The sequence below is a fragment of the Patella vulgata genome, chromosome 6 (genome assembly GCF_932274485.2).
Source record: "Patella vulgata chromosome 6, xgPatVulg1.2, whole genome shotgun sequence".
NCBI lineage: Eukaryota > Metazoa > Mollusca > Gastropoda > Patellidae > Patella > Patella vulgata.
The window spans coordinates 61,013,454-61,038,162 of record NC_065884.2 but is presented as its reverse complement, the minus strand read 5'-3'; the positions used below and the strand labels follow the sequence as shown (position 1 = coordinate 61,038,162).

At 34.8% G+C, this 24,709-nt stretch overlaps 1 protein-coding gene across 1 annotated transcript; it reads right to left on the bottom strand.

Annotated features, from left to right (window-relative positions):
- Nucleotides 1–238: 238 nt before the first annotated feature.
- On the bottom strand, nt 239–24,530 carry LOC126825754 (phosphatidylserine synthase 2). Its single transcript, XM_050555530.2, has 11 exons — nt 24,456–24,530; nt 18,443–18,669; nt 12,931–13,032; nt 12,085–12,235; nt 7,120–7,254; nt 6,526–6,576; nt 5,605–5,718; nt 4,268–4,386; nt 3,519–3,633; nt 2,909–3,054; nt 239–877 (listed from the first exon to the last, which is right to left on the bottom strand). Exons 2-11 carry the CDS (start codon nt 18,577–18,579, stop codon nt 559–561), a joined length of 1,389 nt encoding a protein of 462 aa, XP_050411487.1. The 5' UTR covers nt 18,580–18,669; nt 24,456–24,530; the 3' UTR covers nt 239–558.
- Between the last annotated feature and the right edge of the window lie 179 nt (nt 24,531–24,709).

Below are 24,709 nucleotides of genomic sequence, written 5' to 3'. Positions count from 1 at the left end.
ATGCTATCATTATAAATTATACTTCAATACAAGATAGACTTTGTGAATATATTTATCAACAAAGTTAACAAGTTTATAAACCCTATACTTAAATACAAAACTTAAGTTGATATCATTAATTATACTTCAATACAAAACTTACGTTAATATTATTAATTATACTTTAGTATAAAACTTCTGTTATGATGGAATTACTTCTACATTGTGAATATATTTATCAACAATGTTAACAAGTTTATAAACTCTATATTCCAATATAAAACTCATGTTCAGTTGGACTTAATTGTTAATATATTTATCAACAATGTTAACAAGTTAAATTAAAGCCCTATATTCCAATAAAGTTCATAAACTTTATGCTTCAATACAAAAGTCACAAAATTAAATTTTAAGCTAATTATTCTTGGTAGCAGTGTGATAGATCAGTGTGACTAAAAACAAGGACAACAACTCTTAATTACCAACATAAATAAACAACCACAGCGTAACAAAATTTAACAAATAACACAGCATTTTCTCAGCATTTAACCAAACGTATTTTATGTCATGGCTGCTTAATCAATGGATAGCACCATTTTTATTATTACGGGACCTAAGATTATGTGAGGAATGCAAAGCTTTCTGGGATGGAGTTGGAACTTCTGCTATGTTGTTGTTGCTTATTTCTTCCGGAATATCATTCTTTACGTCTCGTTTGATATAAAACTTCCAGATCGTGTAGACGACTAATCCCACTAATCCCACAATCCACATGGCAGCGATAGGTTGGGGCAGTGGCTTACTTATCGTCTTCCAGTCAAACTTGGCAATGATTAAGAATTCTGTGATAATAATGGAAGCGATCAACCATGACTGACGTCCAAATTTTTTACAATTCCTAAAAAATAAATTAATGGAAATTTAGATCACAAAATTTAATGGAAATTTAGATCACAAAATTTAATGGAAATTTTGATCACAAAATTTAATTGAAACAAAATAATATACAGAATTAACAGAAAAAAAGCCATAGCTAGAATTTCTAGATTTAACAGCTTATGGAAATCTTTAATAAATAATTATTTTGCAAAATAAAAAACAATTTTACGTTCTTACATTGGGTTAATGTCAAATACAAGACAGCCCTTACAAAACATAGACAGGGGCCTTGTCAAGTCACCTATTACCTCGACTAGAAAATGAAAATGAAATGGGGTTGAACGTCCTACTGTTCTGCTCCGACTGGGCTAATGAAGACAGGCATACACCGTCATATCCTTATGACAATACCTTGCCAGGCACTTTCTCTGTCAACACCGTGATCAAACACGGTATGTCCTGGTTAAAGAGCCAAATGCCCACAAGAAGAAACATTGTCAACAAATACAAGTGGTGATAAATCCAACCATGTTTTTAAAAATTCCATGATGAAATCTGTCCTGTATCTTGTTTACATGCCTGCCTTACATGGTGATACAGCCACATTTTACGATAAAAAAATTATGAACTATGACAAGGTTAATATTTTTCCATCAAGGATTAAACAATTCCACAGTGTCACGTTCACAGGTTCAAAAGTCAAAATGTAAATGAAAACATAAATCAGAGAGAAAGAGAGAAATGGGGTTTAACATCCACTTGACACAAACTAGGTCATTTCGGGACTAACACATTTTAATAATTGAGTCATAAATTTACGAAATCAGAAACTGACTCATAAATTTACAGACTCAGAAGTTGAGTCGTTGAGTCATAAATTTACAAAACAGACATGTCATAAATTTACAGAATCAGAAAATCATAATCAGAAATTTGCAGAATCAGAAATCATAGTCATATTTAAATAATCAGAAATCATAATTTACAGAATCAGAAATCATAGTCATAAATTTATGGAATCAGAAATCTAATAATAAACCAACATAAAATCCAGTCATAAATTTACAACACTGGTCATATACCTAAAATTTACAAAATAGTCGATCATGTGATAAATTTAAATAAGATCTGGTCAAGTTCATAATGAGAAATCTAGATACAAAATTACAGAAATAGAAATCTAGTCATACATTTACTGCAAAATGAAGGAACTAGAAATCTAAGCATGAATTTACATGAAATCTAGTTGGAAAATTAATGAACTAGAAATCTAGGCATAAATGTATTACATAACAACCTAAGTTACACAATTAAGGAATTTGAAATCTAGAACATAAAATGGTTATATCTAGTTGTAAATGTCGAGCACAGGGCCAAATCAAATGAATATTTAGTTCTTCAGGGTTCTGATCAATTAATATTTTTCCATCAAGGATTAAACAATTCCACAGTGTCACGTTCACAGGTTCAAAAGTCAAAATGTGAATGAAAACATAAATCAGAGAGAAAGAGAGAAATGGGGTTTAACATCCACTTGACACAAACTAGGTCATTTCGGGACTAACACATTTTAATAATTTGCTTGTGCGTAGCGGTCTTTAGCAGTGGGAGGTAACCGGAGAACCCGGAGCAAATCTACAAGGCTAGACAGGCTACCGTACTCCTTGTCAAGTACAACCGGGGAAAAGAAAACATGCCAGTTGACTCAATGACAGACCTTATGATATAATGCGAACACGCTAACCATTCGGTAACCACTACCCCCTCTCCCACAAAGATAAATAGATAAATCAGCAAAATGTTTGAAATCTAAATGGAATGAGATGGGGTTAAGCCTCCTATATGTTTGTATGAACCAAGCATAATCTAGGATACACCTTTCTGCACCATCTTTCGAAAGAGACCACATAAAAACCATCTTGCTAAAATTTTGACATTGTGCACATATCAGCAAATAATCTCTTTTGCTATTGAGATTTATATTGGAGTTTAGGTTCAGTAATATTTTATTTTGGCCTCGTTACTTTTCATAAAAATGATTTTTACTTACGGATCATCCAAGTACTGGAACGTTTCTCTCATAGCAGCAGCTCCCATAAACAGGACGAAAACTAAACGTCCCAGACACAGCCAGTGTTCAGGTGGAATCCACAGAGCAAATTTCAGATAGAATGTATTAAGTTCAGCTATCAGGAACTAAAATAAAAGCAAATATTCATCATAAAATGTTTAGCGTTTATTTGAGATGCCATTTTTCTTTGCAAGCTTTACCCAATACCGGTAGTCTCTTTCATCAGACTATTTATAAGGACACTGCTTCTCTTTCTAGGACTGACAAAAACAAAAATGTACCAATGATCCTTTGACAGCTTTTTGGGGCTATAGGAAATCAATAAGCATTTTTCGTCTTGTGACCAGAAATTTTGTACAAATTTCAATGCATAAAATTACCTCTCTGCCTCTGCAGATTCTACTCTTATCGCCTCTGTTTTGCGGACTGACACAACAGAGACAGGATTGAATTCTGTGTCACGCCATTGCAATTCTGTCAATTTGGGACGTTCCAGACTGAAAATCGAGCACCCAGCTGGTAAATAAAAATGGGCAGTAACTAGTAGACTATTTGCATGAGAAATAACAAGTTTAATATTTATACTAACTATAGCAATAAGAACAATCATGGATGACCATCGAGTTAAACTTGTAAATGGCTTCCAATCAAAATCAGTCCAACTGTATGGAGTAAATTGAGCAGCTACACGTTTCAACATACCCCTGAAAGTTAAAATAAAGTTATTATTATTTATAATGTTTCATTACGGAGAATGTCATGATCGACATCATCATGCAAATGATGGAAAAAAAATTGATATTCTAATTTGTAGATAGGCAATAGAATGAAATGAAATGGGGTTTAACGTCCTGTTGTTGTGCCTCAACTGGCCTTATTTCCAATTCCAAAGATCAAGGTTTCTTTAACGTGCACGACCAAATTTCCATCCCATCCTAATGACTAGGCTTTGTGCATCACTGACAAGAGAAAGAACGCCGGAAAATCCTAAAGAACTTTCTTGGGCAACACATGAAAACAATACTGGTTACTCCTGCATATTCAAAATGGAAGAAATGAATAAGGCCTCTAGAGTGACAGACCGACCGATTGCAATATACGACCACATTTCAAACCGAAAGTCAAAAGCTATTTGTCCCTAAACATCTTTCATGTGATTCAGGTGGCTATTTATTTATCAGAACCCGATGAACTGAATATTAAATTTGTTTGGCCTTATTGGAAAGTCTTGACATTCTCAGCTATTCATACTTCTAAACAGTCCTCTTAAACCCGACAGGGAGAGCAATTATGTGAGCACTGCATTTCCAAATGTCAGTCTCTGCTATTAATACTTACTTGTAGGTAGGCATGTTCCACATACTTCTCCAATGATAAGGCTTCATTGATAAATATCGTAACGTTTTCATACCTAGATATATACCCAGGCCGTTACATACTAATGCATCCATTATCCACTGTAACAATATAAACAAAGTGTTGACATTACAATATCACTCCATCAATTTGATTTAAATCCAGGGTATGAGAAAATCCTCAAGACAGTGGTACATGTTAAAATTTTAAACTAATCGAAATCACAATGTAAGCAATAATATATGTAGTGATTATCAAGGGGGGGAGCAAAGGTCGCGACATGAACCTTACTTAATGAATGAATAAGCAATGAACAGACCAGCCTACATGCTAGATTTGGGACTGCTAGAGAAAATGGTATTAACATGTTTGTTAGCAAAAGTGGTACACACGACTTGAGAGCATTCCATTTTTCTCTTTGAAAATACTATCAACTATAGTAAATAATGTATGTTTGCTACTTAATTTCGGCTATAAAATAGTGATTTTTCACATGCAATTTACATGGTTTCCACCCTATAGTTACATAGCAAGGGCTTTCAGTACTAGAGAGGCAAAGACTTTTTCAGACTGTTTTACTAAAATGTTGACATTTTTATATGAACACAAACATAAAAGAGGGAGGACATAATTATTAATTAATGGGTATTATAGCTAGGCTAGAGTCCAGAATGCAGAGAAAACTTTGCACTTCTTTACACCTTAGCCAAGGTTTCGACTACAAACCCAACCCCACCCCCAACCTGCCAGGCTAGTGTTACCACACTGTTTATGTTTTCACTTTAAGAGTTTGTGACAAGTACTTTCGTTCTTCATACTGTGCTTTTGTTTTTTCAAAAAACAGTACTTTTGTTTTTTCAGAAAACAGTACTTTTTGTTTTTTCAGAAAACAGTACTTTTTGTTTTTTCAGAAAACAGTACTTTTTGTTTTTTCAGAAAACAGTACTTTTTGTTTTTTCAGAAAACAGTACTTTTGTTTTTTCAGAAAACAGTACTTTTGTTGTTTCAGAAAACAGTACTTTTGTTTTTTCAGAAGATAGTAATTTTATTTTTGCAGAAGACAATACTTTTGTTTTTCATAAGATAGTATTTTTGCTTTTCAGAAGACAGTATCTGTCATGCTTCTTAAGATAGTATTTTTGCTTTTCATAAGACAGTATCTGTCATGCTTCATAAGATAGTATTTTTGCTTTTCATAAGACAATATCTGTCATGCTATATAATTGTAACATAACACTGGACCTCATCACCAATGAAATCCAGCAAAGGTTAAGCTCCAAATGTTAGGTTTTACAAATGAATAAAATTAAAACACTTACATGATCCCACCAACATTCACTGAAGTTAGGTAACTGATGTTCTAATGTGTATTCTAAAACTTCAAACATTATACTTAATACTGTACATAACCACCAATCTCTCAATATCAATGTCTGAAAATAAACAATATCAATGTCTGAAAATAAACAATATCAATGTTTGAAATTAATAATATCAATGTTTGAAATTAATAATATCAATGTCTGAAATAAACAATATCAATGTCTGAAATTAATAATATTAATGTCTGAAATTAATAATATCAATGTCTGAAATTAATAATATAGATGTCTGAAATGAATAATATCGATGTCTGAAATAAACAATATCAATGTCTAAAAGTAAAATAAACAATATCAATGTTTAGACAAATATCAATGTCTAAAATAAACAATATCAATGTCTGAAATAAACAATTAAACACAATAATTCATTTACAAACTAATAATTATTTATAAGCCTGGAATAAGGCACCGGTCATATACATAGAGGATTCATCAATCACAATTCCAATAGTGTTGGTTAATTTGTTAGGCACAAGTTTGTCTTCTTATTGTTATTTTCACTACATTTAAAACAGTTTCAGGTACCTTGTTAGGTACAATCATTACAGCCTGTATTTCCAGACAGGAATATTACAATATGGAATATGGCAATATTGTGATGCAATATAAAAGATGGAATGGAATGGAATTTAATGTCTCTTTATGATAATACTTTGCTGATTTTGAGATTTACATAGTTAATTTTCTGTATTCAAGTGTGGAATGCCAGGAAGGTGAACGTTGCATGTAATAAACCAAGACGTTGTTATGCCTCTATTTCTAAATGTCATTTAAGGATATTTGCTACAGTTGTTTTTTTTTACATTTCTTGGGTTTTTCCCCCCATCAGAAAATAAGGATAATTACAAAACTTACTTTTAGCCACCAACCAAAGAAATGTGTTGGAACAAACCCATCAAGCTTATCCTGCAAAAAATAATAAACAAAAATATTAATGTCTAACATTGAAAGGTTTTAAAAGAAAGGTGCATGGTGGTGCAAGCATGAAATTCCAACAGTCTTAGTGTATTTAAATGTATTATGTACACAAGCTTTGGTATTCTGTTTTGAGAGAGAGAGAGATGGTGTTTAATGTCCACTCGACACAAACTAGGTGATTTCGGGACTAACACATGGTTCAATTTTTATTTCAATAATTCACTTGCGCATAGGGGTCTTTAGCAGCAGAAGGAAACTGGAGGACCCGGAGAAAACTCACGAGGTTGGACAGGCGACCCTACTCCTTGTCACATTTGGATTAAGACGTTAAAATAGTTACTGAAGGCAAAATGCAAATGACAATTCAGCGGCTAAATATTTAAACTTGATTACAGAATAAAACCCTTCTCATTTTCAAGTTTTCCTGCTGACCATGATGACGATGATTCCCCTCCCCACCATCACTACATCGAGTATTCGAAGTATTTTAAACATCATATCACAGATACAGCAGATTAGTATACAGCTTACCTTTAAATTATGCCAGGGGTCACTGGGGTTTGAGTAATCATAAATATCACATTTTGCACCATAACTTTTTTCTGGTAGAGGTCGACCGAGACTTGGGTCCAGGTGAGTTAATAAATGGCGAGCGGTATCAACAGTCTACAATAAAATATATAAGTATCAAGGGTACATGTATCTAATAGATTTTATTTGTTGTATGCTACAAAGGTTGATCGGTGGGTCACGGTGGCTAAGTGGGTAAGACATTGGCTCACTAGCCTGAAGGTTGGGTGTTCGATCCCTGCATTGGCAGAGAAAATGCATCCATATTTTCCAGCGTGGATGCCCCTTGTCAGAGCTGCCATCATTAATATGCCTGCCATTTTGGATATTGACCCAAAGATTACCCACATTTTGAAGACTAGAAAACTTTCGGAACACTTTCAACGTGTATAAAATGTCAAATAAAATTTTATAAACAAAGATAGGTTGCCAGGCAACGAAACATACGCCCACAGCAGCTATATCGTCCGGGCAGTGAACAAGAGTTGTCGCATATTTTTATTTTTTTCGGTAATGAAACATTTATAATACATTAAAATCTGAGTAAGAGTAACAACTCATTAAGTAATTATCAGAAAACCATTAGAATTTGTTTGGTTTTTATAAAGTTCTGCCCCATGCTAACGTTTAGTATACAAAACTTTTAACATCATGGATTTAGCTGTTCAAGTCATAAAAATTCATTGAAAATCTCAAGACCTTAAACTCTGTGTATCAATCTGAAGTCAATCGGATTATAACTTTAGCCTCTAGACCGTCACAAGATTTTTCAAAGTGATTAAGGGCCACAACTTTGGCAGAAATTATCGGAAATTGTTGAAAATCAATATGATTCTCACTCTCATGACCTCAAACACTGTGTATCAATTTAAAGTCAATCGGATATTAACTTTAGCCTCTAGAGCATTTACAAGATTTTTTGAAGTGATCAAGGGCCATAACTCTGGCAGTAATTATCAAAAATCGCTGAAAATGAATAGACTTCTTCATCTCATGACCTTAAACACTGTGTATCAATTAAAAGTCAATCGGATATTAACTTTAGCCTCTAGAGCGTCCACAAGATTATCAAAGTAATAAGGGTCATTACTCTGGCAGTAATTATCGGAAATCGCAGAAAATCAATAGGCTTCTTCATCTCATGACCTTAAACACTGTGTATCAATTTAAAGTCAATCGGATATTAACTTTAGCCTCTAGAGCGTCCACAAGATTATCAAAGTGATCAAGGGTCATAACTCTGGCAGTAATTATTGGAAATCTCAGAAAATCAATAGGCTTCTTCGTCTCATGACCTTAAACACTGTGTATAAAATTAAAGTCAATCGGATATTCGCTTTAGCCTCTAGAGCGTCCACAAGATTATCAAAGTGATCAAAGGTCATAACTCTGGCAGTAATTATCGGAAATCACAGAAAATCAATAGGCTTCTTCGTCTCATGACCTTAAACACTTTAGCCTCTAGAGCGTCCACAAGATTTTTCAAAGTGATCAAGGGCCATAACTCTAGCTGTAATTATCGGAAATCGCTGAAAATCAATAGGCTTCTTCGTCTCATGACCTTAAACACTGTGCATAAATTTAAAGTCAATCAGATATTAACTTTGACCTCTAGAGCGTCCACAAGATTTTTTGAAGTGATCAAGGGCCATAACTCTGGCAGGATTATTATAAATCGTTGAAAATCAATAGGTTTCTTCGTCTCATGACCTTAAACACTGTGTATAAATTTATGACAATTGGATATCAACTTTGACCTTTAGAGCGCTCACAAGATTTTTTGAAGTGATCAAGGGCCATAACTCCTGCAGTAATTATCGAAAAATCGCTAAAGATCAATAGGCTTCTTCGTCTCATGATCTTAAACACTGTATAAATTTAAAGTCAATCCGATATTAACTTTAGCCTATAGAGCGTCCACAAGCAATTGTGGATGCCGGACAGATGGACAGGGGCGACAACAATATACGACCACATTTCAATGTGGACGTATAAAAATGAATTCTCTGTGTGACATTTTCTTCTCGAACTACCCAGACACAATTCATTATACTATATAATACAGGGACATAACTCTATGAATAGGGACTATTAAACCTGAAATAGGGAATCAAGTAGTACCACTCAAGTTGCGAGACATGTCAATTTCAAGTAATTATATCAGTATTCATTTTGAAAGAAGTAAATCCAGTGTATCCCCCACGTATTGTAAATAAAATATAAAAAAATAAATACATGTTAACGTATTGTAAAATGATAAATCAAAGTAAGAATTTCTGTAAAATATTATATTGTGTGTGTGTCTAGTTAATCAACGTGTGTCAGATTGAACAAAAATAGTAATACACTATAAAAAGCAGACAAAATTGTTTTCTAACAAAGATTTCTAACGCAACGAAGAAATAATTAAAATCAGTGGGGCTTCGGAAGTCACTGCCAAGAATTGGCTTCAGACATAAGACCTAACTAAAAGTCTACATCACATTCACAAACTGTCACAACTACATGTGGCAGTGCTAAAAAAATCCAAGAATGAAATCTAATCATAATTTCAAAGTAATATCTTGTTATTTAGGTTGTTTTATGTTGAAACTGAAAAACTGCTAATCAATTTTTAAATTTGCTAATCAAATTTGAAAAAATTGGACTTGGACTTTTTGATTAGCAGTGCTGCTAATCAACTGTGAAAAATTACCGACAGCTGTGGTCTTCATTAGCCCAGTTCAGAGTAGAACAGTAGGACATTCAACCCCATTTCATTTCATTGATTGGTAAACAAGGTACTGTCTTAGTCTCACTATATCTTATTATTCCTTACTACACAATAAACAATTCTATGGCATATAATGAAATGAAATGAAATGGGGTTTAACGTCCTACTGTTCTGCTCCTAACCTGGGCTAATGAAGACAGGCATACGCCATACAGTGTGCTATGAGTGAAATTTTGCCCGGGCAGCGGCACTATCGCCTACTCTTATATCGAATTCCAACTGCCAAGGAATCTTTTACGTGCACGCCAATGTGTACACAGGACCTCGGTTTTTTGTCCCATCCGAACGACTAGACAGCTTTCATTGTCAGACCCTCCATCCTGCATCACTGACAAGGGGAAACCACCTATGGCATATAATTACATGTACAGTTTATTACTGAGCAATGTTTAGACTAGGACTATCTTGTCTTTATTAAAGGAGCTAAATCGCTATATTGTTTGGCACCTAGAAATGGCGAAAATGTCACGCAACACAGAGAATAATGTAATATGAAAGTATATAAACTGATTTGCTGTCAATCGTTTCTGTTTTTACTGTAACTTCTAATCAGTTATGTTCGGCAAAATATGTGACGAGTGCAAACAGAATGGCAGTCTTTGGCATCTGGTTATCCCAGTTTAGAACGGTAGTATTCTCCTGTGTGGTTAGTTTTGTTCATCGAGTCACTTCATTACAAATGGTGCTCGAAAGCATTGTGTGCCAATTTAAAAATTTTCATTTTGTCTTAAATATTGGATATAAGAAGCCAATCTCTTCAAAATAAGATAACAAGATCAATGTTGATTTAAATTGACCAATAAGTACTAAGTGTTTGCAATGTCGAAGACTGTGGATGATATTGAGTCAAAGACTTGGCTCCTTTAAATAATAATAAGATCTGATAAGGATTAGAGAAACCTATCCAAAACATCAGTCAGTAGTAAGCAGTAATTATAGTCCATAGATTGTAGTAATTGTAGTAATTATAGATCATGAACTAAAGAGTTTTTGTGAGTCGATTAGATTAGGTTTTGATTTGCTAGTACGATTTGGTATGATTTCGATTTGATTAGCTATGGTCCACAAATGTGAAATTTGATAATTACGATTTGGTAAGATGGCTGCCATCACGGACACCGATCAGAAAAAAAATTGTCTCTGCTAACATGACGAGGGGGGCGTGTGTTTCACGTGCAGTCCAAGTTACCTACAGATTACAGTGACACTGCTGGCACCCAGAGGGCCTAAAATTGCTTAGAGCCAGAGGTGATCTAACATTCTTGTGGACTATAAAGTTAACATTAAAGGAGCTAAATCGCTAACATTTGGGACCTAGAAATTGACAAAAGTGGGTCGCAATGCATATAATACTGTAATATGAATGTATATAAACTGATTTACATTCAATGGTTTCCGTTTTTACTCCAATTTCAAATCCGTTTTGTTCGGCGAAATAAGCCAGCAGTCTCAAGCGAGTGCAAATTTCTAGCGTCACGTCTGGTTATTCCAGTTTACATACGCCGTTTGATTTGGTGCAATGTGTCTAGCCTCGTCCCTCGAGTCTCTTGATACAACTAAGGCTGAAGCGCATTATGGTACACGATTCGTGTACCAATGGTAAAATGTTTATTTTGTCTTAAATATTGGATATCAAAAGCCCATCTTTTCCCGTTAAGATCACAACATGAATGTTGATATAATTTGACAAATAAATCGTGTTTTCAATGTTGAAGATTTTGGATGATATTGAGTTAGAGACTTAGCTGCTTTAAACACATCAAATGCGTTTTAAAAAAACATTTTTTATGGAGAAAAACAACAATAAGCATTAAAAATTACTTACGATGTCGAACATTCCGCCATTTTGAAAACGTCAAATCTAATCGCCTAAACACCTCCTGGGACGATTAGGTCGATTTGCCTAATCAGTTGAGTTAAATCGTCTCACAAATGTAACGATTAGCATAATCAACTTGGTTCAAAAATGCGTATAATAGCTAATCGGTCTAATCTAATCGGTTCACAAAAACGCCTTAAATATTGCTCAAACAGTTTAACTGCTGCTAAACCTTAAAGTCATATCAAACATTTTCCAAAAACATTTCAAATAAAGTAAACATATAAAACTCACGCTAAAAACATTTCAAATAAAGTAAACATATAAAACTCACCTGAAACAGCAGAAAAACTAAGGCAAGTTCATAAACAATACTGAGGCACAATACAAGTCGCCAGAAAGCTGGATGGGGGCGTACAAACACCCCATCAGGTGTCTGGGTCACACCAAATAATAAGAAGGCGAAAATAACAGCCAATAAGCCTCTGTAAGAAAGCAGATAAAAATATATTAATGAACTTTGACCTTATACTTAACCATGCATTATGCAAGAGCTAAATCTGCCTATTGTAGGTCTTTCTTTAGGCCTGAAATGTTATATAAACTATTAATTAGACATTAATTAACGTATCCAGACCATAATCAACTCTCGATGTCAACGCTAGCCTGCGATATTTGTTGGATTATGATGCGATTTGCTGCATAACTTTCCTTCTCGATTTAACGATTAAATGGATAATCGAGACTATGATTTTTGTCCTACCGACTTTAGTAATGATGACCGAGGCTATACTATCTATCATTTATGAAACCAGGAATGATCCCTTAACATGCAGTTATTGATCTTCAGAACCATTTCCCATACACACAACTAATCACTCTCCTTAATATCAGATCACTCTCCTTCATTTCTAAATCACTCTCCTTAATATCATATCGCTCTTCTTATCGAAACTGGGAGAGCTTTTTTAGGGGAGTGATTTTTTTCAATTTGTTGATCTAGATCAAAATAAGGCCCCAAACAATTTAAGAGTGTTTGTGTAAATATTTATCAGTTTGTACTTTGACTTTAATGACAGACCTTATGATATAAAGCGCAAACCTTAGATCATTCAGCCACCGCCAACTCCCCTACTGTTTTTATTTTATTAACCAGAGGATGAAATAAGAAATAACATACCTTTTGGTATTATAATCAGCGTCATCAACAACATCTTCCAAAAACGCAACATAGAATAACATACATGAAAAAACCACCAATACAGATATTGTGTGAGCTCTCCTGAAAAAAATACAAATTATTAAACATAGAGGATTCAGTCACAGTATTATTATTAGTCGATCGGATGGGACGACTAATGTTTATTTGTCCACTCAAAACAAACTAGGTAATTTTGGGACTAACACATGGTTCAATTTTGTTCCAATAAATCGCTTGTGCGTAGGAGTCTTTAGCAGTGGGAGGAAACCGGAGGACCCAGAGAAAACCCACAAGGTTGGACAGGCGACCCTACTCCTTGTCACATACAACCGGAGAATCAAAACCACGCCAGTTGTTTCAATGACAGACCTTATCATACATGTTAACCATTTGGCCATCCCCCCCCCCCACACACACACACGCAAAAGAAACCTTTACAGTTGGAATTTGATGAAGAAAAGACGCAAACACAGCAAAATGTCCCTCATAGCACACTGCATGGAGTCCAGATAAGATAAGCTTGGAGACAGATATTATACTGCAACAAAATCTCAAAATCAATCAATAATAAGACAAACTTATTTTATTATTTATATAAATGATAACAATGAAATAAAACTAATCAACAATACGTAAAACAACACTGTCACAGATGACATAACTATAAAAGGCAGCTTGTCGGGTGCAGCTTAGACTTAGAGGAGGATTGAGATGGTGTAGTGGTCTGGAGCGTTGCACTTCATCGAGCTCTAATTGACTGGTTAACTCTGCATGAAGTTGTGGTTTTAAGCGTATGTGGCCTTTGAGATACTAGCACCTTCTCAACCTTGTGGAATTACTCAGAGTAGTCTGGTTTCCTCCAACAGGAAAGACCCCTGCATGTGCGCCAAGTTAAATAAAAAAAAAATAAAAAAAAAAGAAACTTGCGTCTGCTATATCATTCTTGCTGATGAAAGTGGACATTAAAAACCATGAACAACGACGAACGTGCCTTGATTTACCCTTTTCTGTGTTTTTAATAAACATCTGGCACAAAGTTAAAGAGAGAGAGAGAGAGAGAGAGAGAGAGAGAAATGGGGTTTAACATCCACTTGAAACAAACTAGCTCATTTTGGGACTAACATATGATTCAATTTTATTTCAATAATTTGCTTGCACCTAGGGGTCTTTAGAAGGAGAAAAACGGAGATCCCGGCAAAAAAACATGAGGTTGGACAGGTGACCCTACTCCTTGTCTCGTACAACCGGGGAATCGAAACCACAGCATTTGACTGACTCAATGACAGACCTTTCTCTAATTCTAGACCTGTTCTGATACCTTGGGGTAATATAGCATACTGTATACTACTCCATGGGAAATGATCAAAGGCACGGTACAATACATTGTAAAATATCAACTTTTTAAACATCCTTAAACGTCCATTCGATACAAACTAGGTCATTTCGGGATTAACATATGGTTCAATTTTATTTCAATAACTTGCTTGCAAGTAGGGGTCTTTAGCAGTGGGAGGAATCGGACAAAACCCACGAGGTTGGACTGGCAAACTTAAAGTGCGTAAAGTTCTAACTAAATATTATCCAGCGTTTTTGCCATTACAAGAGCGATTTACAGTGAAAATATGGGCTCCCGATACCTGATGTTTAAGACACAATGAATAATTTTAAATCAGTCATCGAGGATGTGTACTCTATGCCCTCGAGCACCATTTGTATGAGAGATCTTGATGAACGAGACAACAAGTTAGTGCATGAATGAAACCCCAAACCATACTTCCAATGTAGACTGGACTAACCAGGTGCGAATAACTGCTATTCAATTTGGACTGCTCAGGCATTTTTGGGCTGATAAGAAATTATAACAAAAGTTTTAACAAGGACCATAACTCTTAGAAATAATTAACATAAATTGTTGAAATTAAATAGGCTTCTTCGTCTCACTAATGTAAACAACATACATAAATTTTGAAAATACCAGATAATAAATAAATTAATGTAAATTGTGGACGACGGACAGACGGATGAAGGCGATGGCAATACACGACCACATTTCCATTTGGGCATATAATTTATAAAAACTAAACGTAAATCAGTTTAAATACACTCATATTATATCAACATGTGCTTTTTGATCCATTTTCATAGACTTTAAGTTCCAAAGAATAAAGGTACATCTCAGATATTTAGCTCCCTTAAAGCGAAAATTTCATATTTTCTAAGAACGTCAAAACATAATTATCTATATGTCTTTTGCGCAATAGGTTATCAACTCACTATTATACGACCATGGGCATTATTTCCCACCCTTAAAAATCATTGACACAGGAAATAATAACACAATTACCTCCCTTGTTTTCCTATTGCCTCCATGCATGAGCTACCTTCAAATGTTGGAATTTGAAGTTGAAAATGATATTTTTGCCAATTTCTCAGCTGGCAATAGTGAATTATAGGATTAATAGGATTATTCTTTAAGAAGGTAGGACTGTTTATAGATACCATCTATTTTAAGGCTTTATTTTAATAAATTTTAAAAATATAATGTAAAAATATGAAATTGCAACTTTAACACCTGTTACTTACCACATGCAGGTAGACATACTATAGATAAATCAAGGTGAAGGTCATATAATACAGATGAACATAATGTATCACAACACAATTCATTATTAAAATCTTTCACCACAATATTTTCATGAAATTTTTTAAAAATCAATAACAAAAAAAAAAAGACGACAGCCACATTTGTTCATTCAAAAGAGCCATATCATGACTTGATCACTACAATAGTCTTTTCTCTCTCTTGGGTATAGATAAAAAATCTTATTAATAAATTATAGGTGATATAAAACATAGCAACTCGTACAATCAAAACACAGATCCTATTTCATTTCAGTTTTTTTAGTTCAAAATTTTGTTTTACTTGTCTTTACTACACTAGGATCTGGAAGAGTTGTTATATAATAGGCATTCTTATTGATGTGAGGAATTAGCGAATGAAACAATCTGTTAGGGCAACTTCTCTGCGCGGAACTGTGGGTCAATCCCTTGAAAAGTCAACGCCGATTGATTAATCAATGTCCGATGTCTTAGGGTCAAACGCCGCTCGTTTGACCCCTGACGTGAACTCCCACTATAACTTGCAGGGATGTAGCCACGCCGGGCGGCACTGGGCGCTAGCGCCCAACACTATTTTTTGCCGCCCAGCACAAAGAAAAAATTGAAGAAAGCCACCCAGTCGTATTTATACCCCTTTGTCCTTCTCTGTACACAAACTTGGCACTCGAAATTTACCATGGCAAACGGCAAAGCCATGGTAAAAGCCAACGCAAACCATGTCTGCCACGGCATAATTTATTTTTGTGTGCCATAGTAGACCCTATCATCCCAAATTAGTTTAAAGAAAGAAGTATTGGTATTTTGTTTATTTATATTTAGAAGTTGTGTAGGTCTATTAATTTTACAATTCTACAGTCTTTAAATTTGTATATTTGTATATTTGCTGTAAATAGGTCACCCAGACCAATTTATGGCACTCCAATGTTAAAGGTTTGGATGTCATAAATGGTGTCATAATTCGTGAGACACAAATCAAATAAAACAACGTGTTTTAATTATCAATATCTACCTGTTGTCATAATTTGTTGTACTCAAATAAGACACAAAAAATGTTTTAAGAATCGTTTTAATTTTTAATCTCAAAGTAATAAAGTAATATTTGAAAAAAAACCCCACCAAAAACTGAGAAACAGAGTGGGGTGGTGCAATTTTATGCTCGGTCGGTCGGTGTCAAAAAGTTTTTTGATCCCTGACAGAGTCTCTGTATCACTGATCAAAATTAAGTGAATTTGGTAAAAATTTGAATATATAAATGGAAATTTGATTTGCACTGAAGCAAATACAAAAGGCAGCAGATGCTCTGAAAATACACCAAGAAGGGTTGAATTTTCATAAAAGACCATGCCCACCCCCCCGAAAAAATTATTGGACTCGCTCTGCAGCTATTTTTTCCACCACTCAGTAAATCCTGGCTACATCCCTGAACTTCATGAAGTGTAGGCCATCGAAAGTATAAAAAAACGAAACGAAATATTGATTTTAATCAGATTTCAACTCCTACTGTTTCTCAGTCAACCAGAACCTGTAATCACCACTCCTGAATGCTGAATTGATTTTAAACTTCATTGTAGGAATATTTGTATGATATTCCATTCCCTCCTCCCACCCCTTTTTGCCCATATCTTATGTTATTCCACTGTTTTACATATTGTTATTTCGGATCCTTTAGAACTTCTTTACTTGTTCAATGCCAAGGTCATGTTGATGATGCATGTTTATATTCGATTAACCAGAAACTTTGTGTCTATATGATTTGTGTTGCGTGATAATTATGCACTAGGAGTTCGAGAATAAAGATGGCGTCTTAAAGATTATGATAGTATATTTTCTTCTTCCTATAAAACCCTGTTGTGATATCCTTGCTACCCCAAAAAGTAAAAGGGTAGCATAGTCTTTAAATGTCTAAAAGAAACAGTCCTTGTTTTTCTAAGTGGCATGCTTACAGATTACAACCCACAACGAACACTCAAATCGCAATATTAACTGCACCAACTGTACAAAGTACAAACTCAATCTCAAGATTTCTTCAATTTAACCACGAAGAGGCGTAAAACATAGCTAAAGGCATTTCTTCCTCATAATAACTTTTTCTACAGTCCTTGTTTTTTTAAGGCGAGCGATCGCTCCGGAGTACCTGCCACACACCTGAATGTTGATCGAGGGAAACTTTTCGACCTCCCCTTAAAATTGAAAATTTGCTCATGGGGGGTTTATTATCATTTATGAAACCAGGAATGACCCCCTGACATGGAGTTATTGATCTTAGAAGTCTCCAAACTATGGGAGATCACAGTGGCTAAGTGGGTAAGACGCTGGCTCGCTATTTAAGATTAAATATAAACTAATGTGAAACTGAAAGAAATTAGTGCTAGATACACAAGATTAAATGATATCTGGGTTACTGTACAAGGACATCATAGCCTATAGTTGTTTGGATGGGAGGAAAAACTGGGGTCCTGCATACACATTGGTGTGCACCTAAAAGAACTCTTGACAGTTGGAATTTGAAATAAGAGTAGGTTGTAGCGCCACTGGCCTGGCAAAATTTCCCTCATAGCCTCTAGAAAGACCATAACAATTGTGTGGCCAAAACAACAGAAATTCTTGAAAATCAATGAACACTATGTCTTATGAACATAAACTCTGTATAAATCTGAACTTTAGCCTCTAAAGCATCCACAAGGTAAAGTACTAACCTCTAGACAGCTAAAAATATTAATAATCTAGATGTCATTCATTGAGTCCCTCGCTTTTATTGTGAATTTTCCTGTAACATTAGAACTTATGTCACAACACGGCTACAGGTCTTAGAACTTCATATCAATTGGCAAGTTATAAATCCTATTTATTGTATGTAAACACTTTTACTTACCAGAAAAAAGACATTGTTCCATCATCCCAAAAATCATTCTGTTTTCTTTTGTCTTCTTCCCAGTCATGAGCCGTAGCTGAGTGAATCTGATGAAGATGTGTGCCTCCATTTGATTGGTCACGTTGTACGGAAGCCATTTATATCTACACTACCGAACAACTAAATCTACTTCTGTTTTTACATAGAAAAATACTCTACAGTTTATTATTAGTACGGTTTGTACCAATCTGAAAAAAATATAGAAAAAAAAACATCAATAAAAATACCTAATCTTTAAACTTTAAGCGACATTAAGAAGAACATGAACAGATCACAATTTTCAAGGGAAATAATCACTGGTTTTATTCTTAAAGCATGACGTTTCGACAAGTATCCTCTTATCATTATCACTCTTAAAAAGGAGGTAGGTTTTTACTTTAGAATAAAACCAAGGTTTTTACTTTACAATAAAACCAGTGACTGCCTCCCATAAGAATTATATCCTGTTAATAAAAATACAAACGACTCTATGCATGATTTTAGTGCTATAGAATCCCTTGCACACTATACAACTGAGAAAGTTCAATATCTAACAGGAATATCAGTACAAAGATATGACGAATTGAAAATTCAAGCAATCTATGCTGCTCCCTTTGTAAGAGGACAAATGACATCTTTATTTGCCATGAACCAAATTGATCGGCATATTTTAAATCTGATTTAAACACGGACGGGAAATTATATAGAGTCGGTATTTTGATTTTTTCTTAATTAATGTTAAATAATCAATCATATCAGTGTGGATTTAATGGGGACTTGTGTCCCAGCCCACATGAAAACTGAAAGTTAGTCATTCTTTACAAAGGTACACAGAGCTTCAGATGGTTGTACAGAGATAGGATAAAGGTTTGCAAGAGCCTGTCACTCTGATCTAAAGAATTAAATGAGTCTTTAAAACTCTCTTTAATGTTGAAACAAAATGTAACACTGAGTCACAAATAAATTATTCATATGTCTATATAATAAGTGTTTTAGTCCCATATGAATACTTTAAATGACATCTATAAGTAGGAATAAACATGCAAAACAAAAAAATAAATTCTTCAAACCAGGGTTTCCACTTCAAAATTTTCACAGTCGGACATTTTTGATAACGAACAAAAATTTGCAAAATAAATTTGTATTTCATTTTTTTATTCACGGTAGAGTATTGTGAATTCACAATTTGTCAGCATAGTGTACACAAAAATTAATATACTGGACTAAGAAATGAAATATTAGTAGGGCTAATAATAATTATTCATTAATGAAATGTTGTTCTCTTTTGAGTAATTAAGTAGCTTTTATTATCGAGATTTCATACTTGGTTAAAGTAAGACAAATAAAGAGCTGAATTGGCCATAGAAAAATCATTCCAGGAGCTCCCAAATATCACCATGTGCTCTATAGAAAACACACTGACATGGATAATCCAATAACTTCAGAATTTGACGTAAATCCTAATAATGAATAACTAATACCTAACAATATACTAATTTCACAGCTAGCGACACTAGCGCTCCCTAGAAGTATAGTCGTGAATAATAAGAGTAAAGATAGGTTGCCAGGCAGCAAAACATACGCCCCCAGCGTATTTGTTCTTTTGTCAGTAAGGAGAACGGTTACAATACAACACACAAAAATCTTATTACGAGTAATAACCCATTAAGTAATTATCAGAAATCATTAGAATTTATTTCGGTTGTTTGTATCATGACCTTGAACAATTTATATTAAATTTAGCCTCTAGAGCAACCACAAGATTTTTCAAAGTGACCAAGGGCCTTAACTCAGGCTGTAATTATCGGAAATCATTGAAAATAGGATTCTTTGTCTCATGACCTTAAATACTCTGTATAAGTTTAAGTCAATCAGATATTAACTTACGCCTCTAGAGCTTCTACAAGATTTTTCTAAGAGGTCAAGGGCCGTAACTCTGGCAGTATTAATTGGAAATAGTTGAAAATCAATAGGCTTCATCGCCTCATGACCTTAAATGGTGTGTATAAATTTCAAGTCAATCGGATATCAACTTTAGTCATTAGAGCATCCACAAGATATTTCAAAGTGATCAAGGGCCATAACTCTGGCAGTAATTATTGGAAATCGTTGAAAATGACTAGAATCCTTCAAATGGGCATAAAACCAGACCCAACTTTTCTATAGTAATATTTTGCATAAAATACGTTGCTGAGTGGTAATCAGTCCACCGTTCGGGCGTTTTCGAGATATTCAGGGTCAAAGGTCAAATGAGGTCATTTACACCGAAAGTCAATGCGCAGCTATTCTTGTATCATAAAAACATGATGAAAATAATCAAAACTAATCACGCGGCTTGCAGGCTGAAGTTAGACCATGAAACTATTCAATTGTTTTTTGAACAACTACATGTAGTTTCATTATGCATAGCAGTCGTCGTACAAACCAAATCTGGGAGAGATTTCCATTTGACAGTTTTTAAGTATTATTGAAACAGGTTTCGAAGTGTTTTGGTCCTATTGTGCACGATCTTTTTCGACATTCCAAAGTAAACATACTGGTGTTAAGACCCCCTATACAGATAAATTTTAAATGTTCCTATTATTAATTATAACAGGTTTCTCTTAGTTTTGGGGGGTTGGATGGCCATAGGGTCTGTCATTGAGTCAACTGGCGTGGTTTTGTACATGACAAGGAGTAGGGTGGGTTTTCTCCAGTTACCTCCAACTGTTAAAGACCCACACGCGCATGTGAATTATTGAAATAAAATTAAACCATATGTTAGTCCCGAAATGACCTAGTTTGTGTCGAGTGGCGTGGACGATCAACTCCATTTCTCTCTTTCTTTAGTTTTTATATTTTATGCGGACGTGTATTGCGTTAAATCTTATTAGTGCAAAAACAGAAAATTTGACCTTTGACCTCCAGGGTCACAAAGAACAAAGGTGAATTTAGCAAGTTTACATTTTTATTGAAAGGGTGATTAGTTTTAATCATTTTCAGCATGTTTTCATGATACAAGAATGGATGCATATTCACTTTCAGCATAAATGACCTCATTTGACCTTTGACCATGAATAGCTCGAAAACACCCTGACGCCGGACTGATTACCTCTCACAGAGCCTTCATAACTTCCACTAACTTTGACATATGATAGAACCTTATTACGTCACTCATCAGGAAACACCATTTTGTAGAAAGGGGTAACAATATGCCATATCTATCGAAACAGTGTGAAGCACTTTCACAACATTTGAAGTTTGACATATATACTCTTCAAAAAAAGTAGGTGATATTGAAATGCAAATACCTATGCAGGTTGTGATATGATAAATAGTCATGGACACTTGACATGCTTTGAGAGTATGTTCACAGATGAAGAACTTATTGCCCCAACAGAACCACTGGGAGGGGTTCATGGCCAAATTTGACACTTCAAGGCAGGGTTGATGAAAACTGCCGATTGCTGGTTTATCCTATCCATGTTTGCTTTTCCTATCGGTTCTTGCATAAGATTTACCGTTAAGTGTATCTCTGCTTTAGTATGTTACGTTTAATTTGATCTGGAGACGTGTTCGTCAACGTCAACGGACAACACTGCAAGAAGTGGCCGTGGCACTGCAAGAGGAGTGGGTCAGATTGCCCAAAATCGTGATTGGACGGTTGCATAGGAGCATGTCACGACGAATTTCTGAATGTCTGAGGATTGGTGGAGCAATTACTCATTATTAAGACAAAAATCAAAAACGTCCATTTTCACTTTTGACAGTGTATCTCTTTGTGAGTGAAATGGGGCCGTCAGATAAGCTGCCCATATGAACTGTTTATGTTCATGTGTAGGCAATTGGCCTGTTATTAACATACACTGGTTACCTCTACTAAAAACAGCAGTGCATTTCCGCAGTTTTGTATTGTTTCTGAATATCCCCTACTTTTTTTGAAGAGTATATTATGAACAAGCTATACTATCAGTCTCGGGGGCGATTTTGAGTGTATGCCCATTATCCCCTACTTGTTTCCATCTCTTGCTTCCCAGTAAAATCACTTGCAATTTTACTTGTTTTATCTTTTTAAATGGTTTTACGGCTGAAATCTATCCATAACACGATTTGTATGCATGTAAAAACAATAGGCTACTGTAATGATAACTTATCAGAGATATCAATTTATTTATCATTGCTTGATAAGAAATTTACATGAAATACAATGGGGTTTAACATCCTACTGTTCTGTTCCAACTGGGCCAATGAAGATGGGCATTAACCCCATACAGTGTGTTATGAGGTAAATCTGCCCGAGCAGCGGCACAATGGCCTACTTTTATATTGAATTCCAACTGTCAAGGGATCTTTTACAAGCACACCAATGTATACACGGGACCTCGGTTTTCCGTACGAACCGAATGACTAGACAGCTGTCCTACCAGGCCCTCTGTCCTGCACCACTAACAGGGGAAAACCACATTGGTATAATAAATCAATCTACTATCAGCTCAGTTACAAAGATTTGAAAAATACAGCATAAATATGTTCTGCACTGACAGGGTTAATGAAGATGGGCATACATGTATGGCATACAGTGTGCTATGTATGAGGGAAGGGTTCTTTTACATGCACGACAAAGTGAACATAGGACCTTGGTTTTTTTTTTATCCCATCCAAATGACTATACATTGCTCCTTGCCAGGCCCTTTATCCTGCACCAATGACAAGAGGGAACCACACTCGAATATCATGACAATCTTTCTCGGCCAACACTAGGATCAAACAAGGGAGCTCCAGGTCAGCAAGCCATCTTACTCACTGAGCCACTGCAGCTCCCTACTTGATAAATTCGAGAGAATCTTACATGTAGAGAGGGTCATAATGGTACTTACAATTTACATATTTAGATTCTATCGTCTGTGGTCAAAACTATTGAATTTCAAAATTAATGTTTTTTTCTAATGGTTTGGGCGGGTTCATACCGGTATAAACCCAAAAAATGGTTTGAGTAGTTTGTTCCCTGTATATAACACAAGAAATTGGCATATTCAGTGCTTTAGAAATACACTGATAAAAGTAAATAAAACGAAAAAAAAAAGAAATGAAATGGGGTTTAACGTCCTACTGTTCTGCTCCGACTGGGCTAATAAAGATGGGCATACGCCATACATTGTGCTATGATGAGGGAAATTTTGCACTATGGCCTACTCTTATATTGAATTCCAAATGCCAAGGGATCTTTTATGTGCATGCCAATGTATACACAGGGCCTTGGTTTTTCGTATCATCCGAATGACTAGACAGCTGTCCTTGTCAGGCCCTCCATCCTGCACCACTGACAAGGGAAAACCACGTCGGAAAATCCTGATGAACTTTCTCCGAACTCAGCCTATGCAGGGATCGAATACGCAACCTCTAGATTAGTGAGCCAGCATCTTACACCCTTAGCCATTGTGGCTCCCCAGTAAATAAAACAGATATATCTTTCGTACAAAATACATTACCTCAACCTGGCTATTGGCTATACACCTTTATGTATGGGACTCATTTTCATTGTAGTGTTCATTTTAAAGATCAAAAAGTTTTTATTTATATAAAGTAGCCTATTATATATTCTAGCATTCTCTCAAGTAGTAATCTGTTCATTCAATCATTTTCATTGTGAATAAAATTTCTGACAGGTGGAAGTTCAAGTTGATTGTTTGCTAATAATATATGTACATGTGTAATAGTCTTAGTTGAAATTATTTTTGACCCCAAAAGATCGCAGATGAATTTTGTTTCTATCACAAGAATTCTTAAATAAAATACTGTAATATGTCACGAAATGCAATCTTCAATGTGTAACTAGTCTACGTGTAATTTGTGACTAAAAAAATATAAAATAAAAAAAAGTGAGAATATTTGAAGGAACAGGTTGTTCTTTGCATTACTATGGTGTCAAGTTATTCAAGAATGAAAAAAAACCCAGGAAAACAATGCCTGAAGTTGAAATAGTCGTGATGAAAATACGATAGATGTTTATACCAACCCAATATTTTGATAAATAACGATCAAAGTTTTATTTAGTTGATCACGTTTCTATCAGCCGATGTTGTCAAGTAAAGCTAGGGGTTTTATACGAAAATATTTCAAAGGAAGCAAAAAAATCGTTTCCTAGGCTTTGGCTTTTTTTTTATCTATTGCATAAAGTATTTTCATAATAAAGATACAACACTAGCATTACTCAAATATTCTGGAACCAGTGAAAAAGTTTTTATTTTCCTTTCGATACGAAAATAAATA

Excerpts from the sequence above, each read along its gene's own strand:
- LOC126825754 (XM_050555530.2), bottom strand. The coding sequence starts at position 18,579 with ATGGCTTCCGTACAACGTGACCAATCAAATGGAGGCACACATCTTCAT. Across the intron at positions 7,255-12,084 it reads TAGTTTTTCTGCTGTTTCAG|ACTGTTGATACCGCTCGCCA; the intron begins GTGAGTTTTATA and ends ATTTTATTGTAG. Across the intron at positions 6,577-7,119 it reads ACCCCTGGCATAATTTAAAG|GATAAGCTTGATGGGTTTGT; the intron begins GTAAGCTGTATA and ends TATTTTTTGCAG.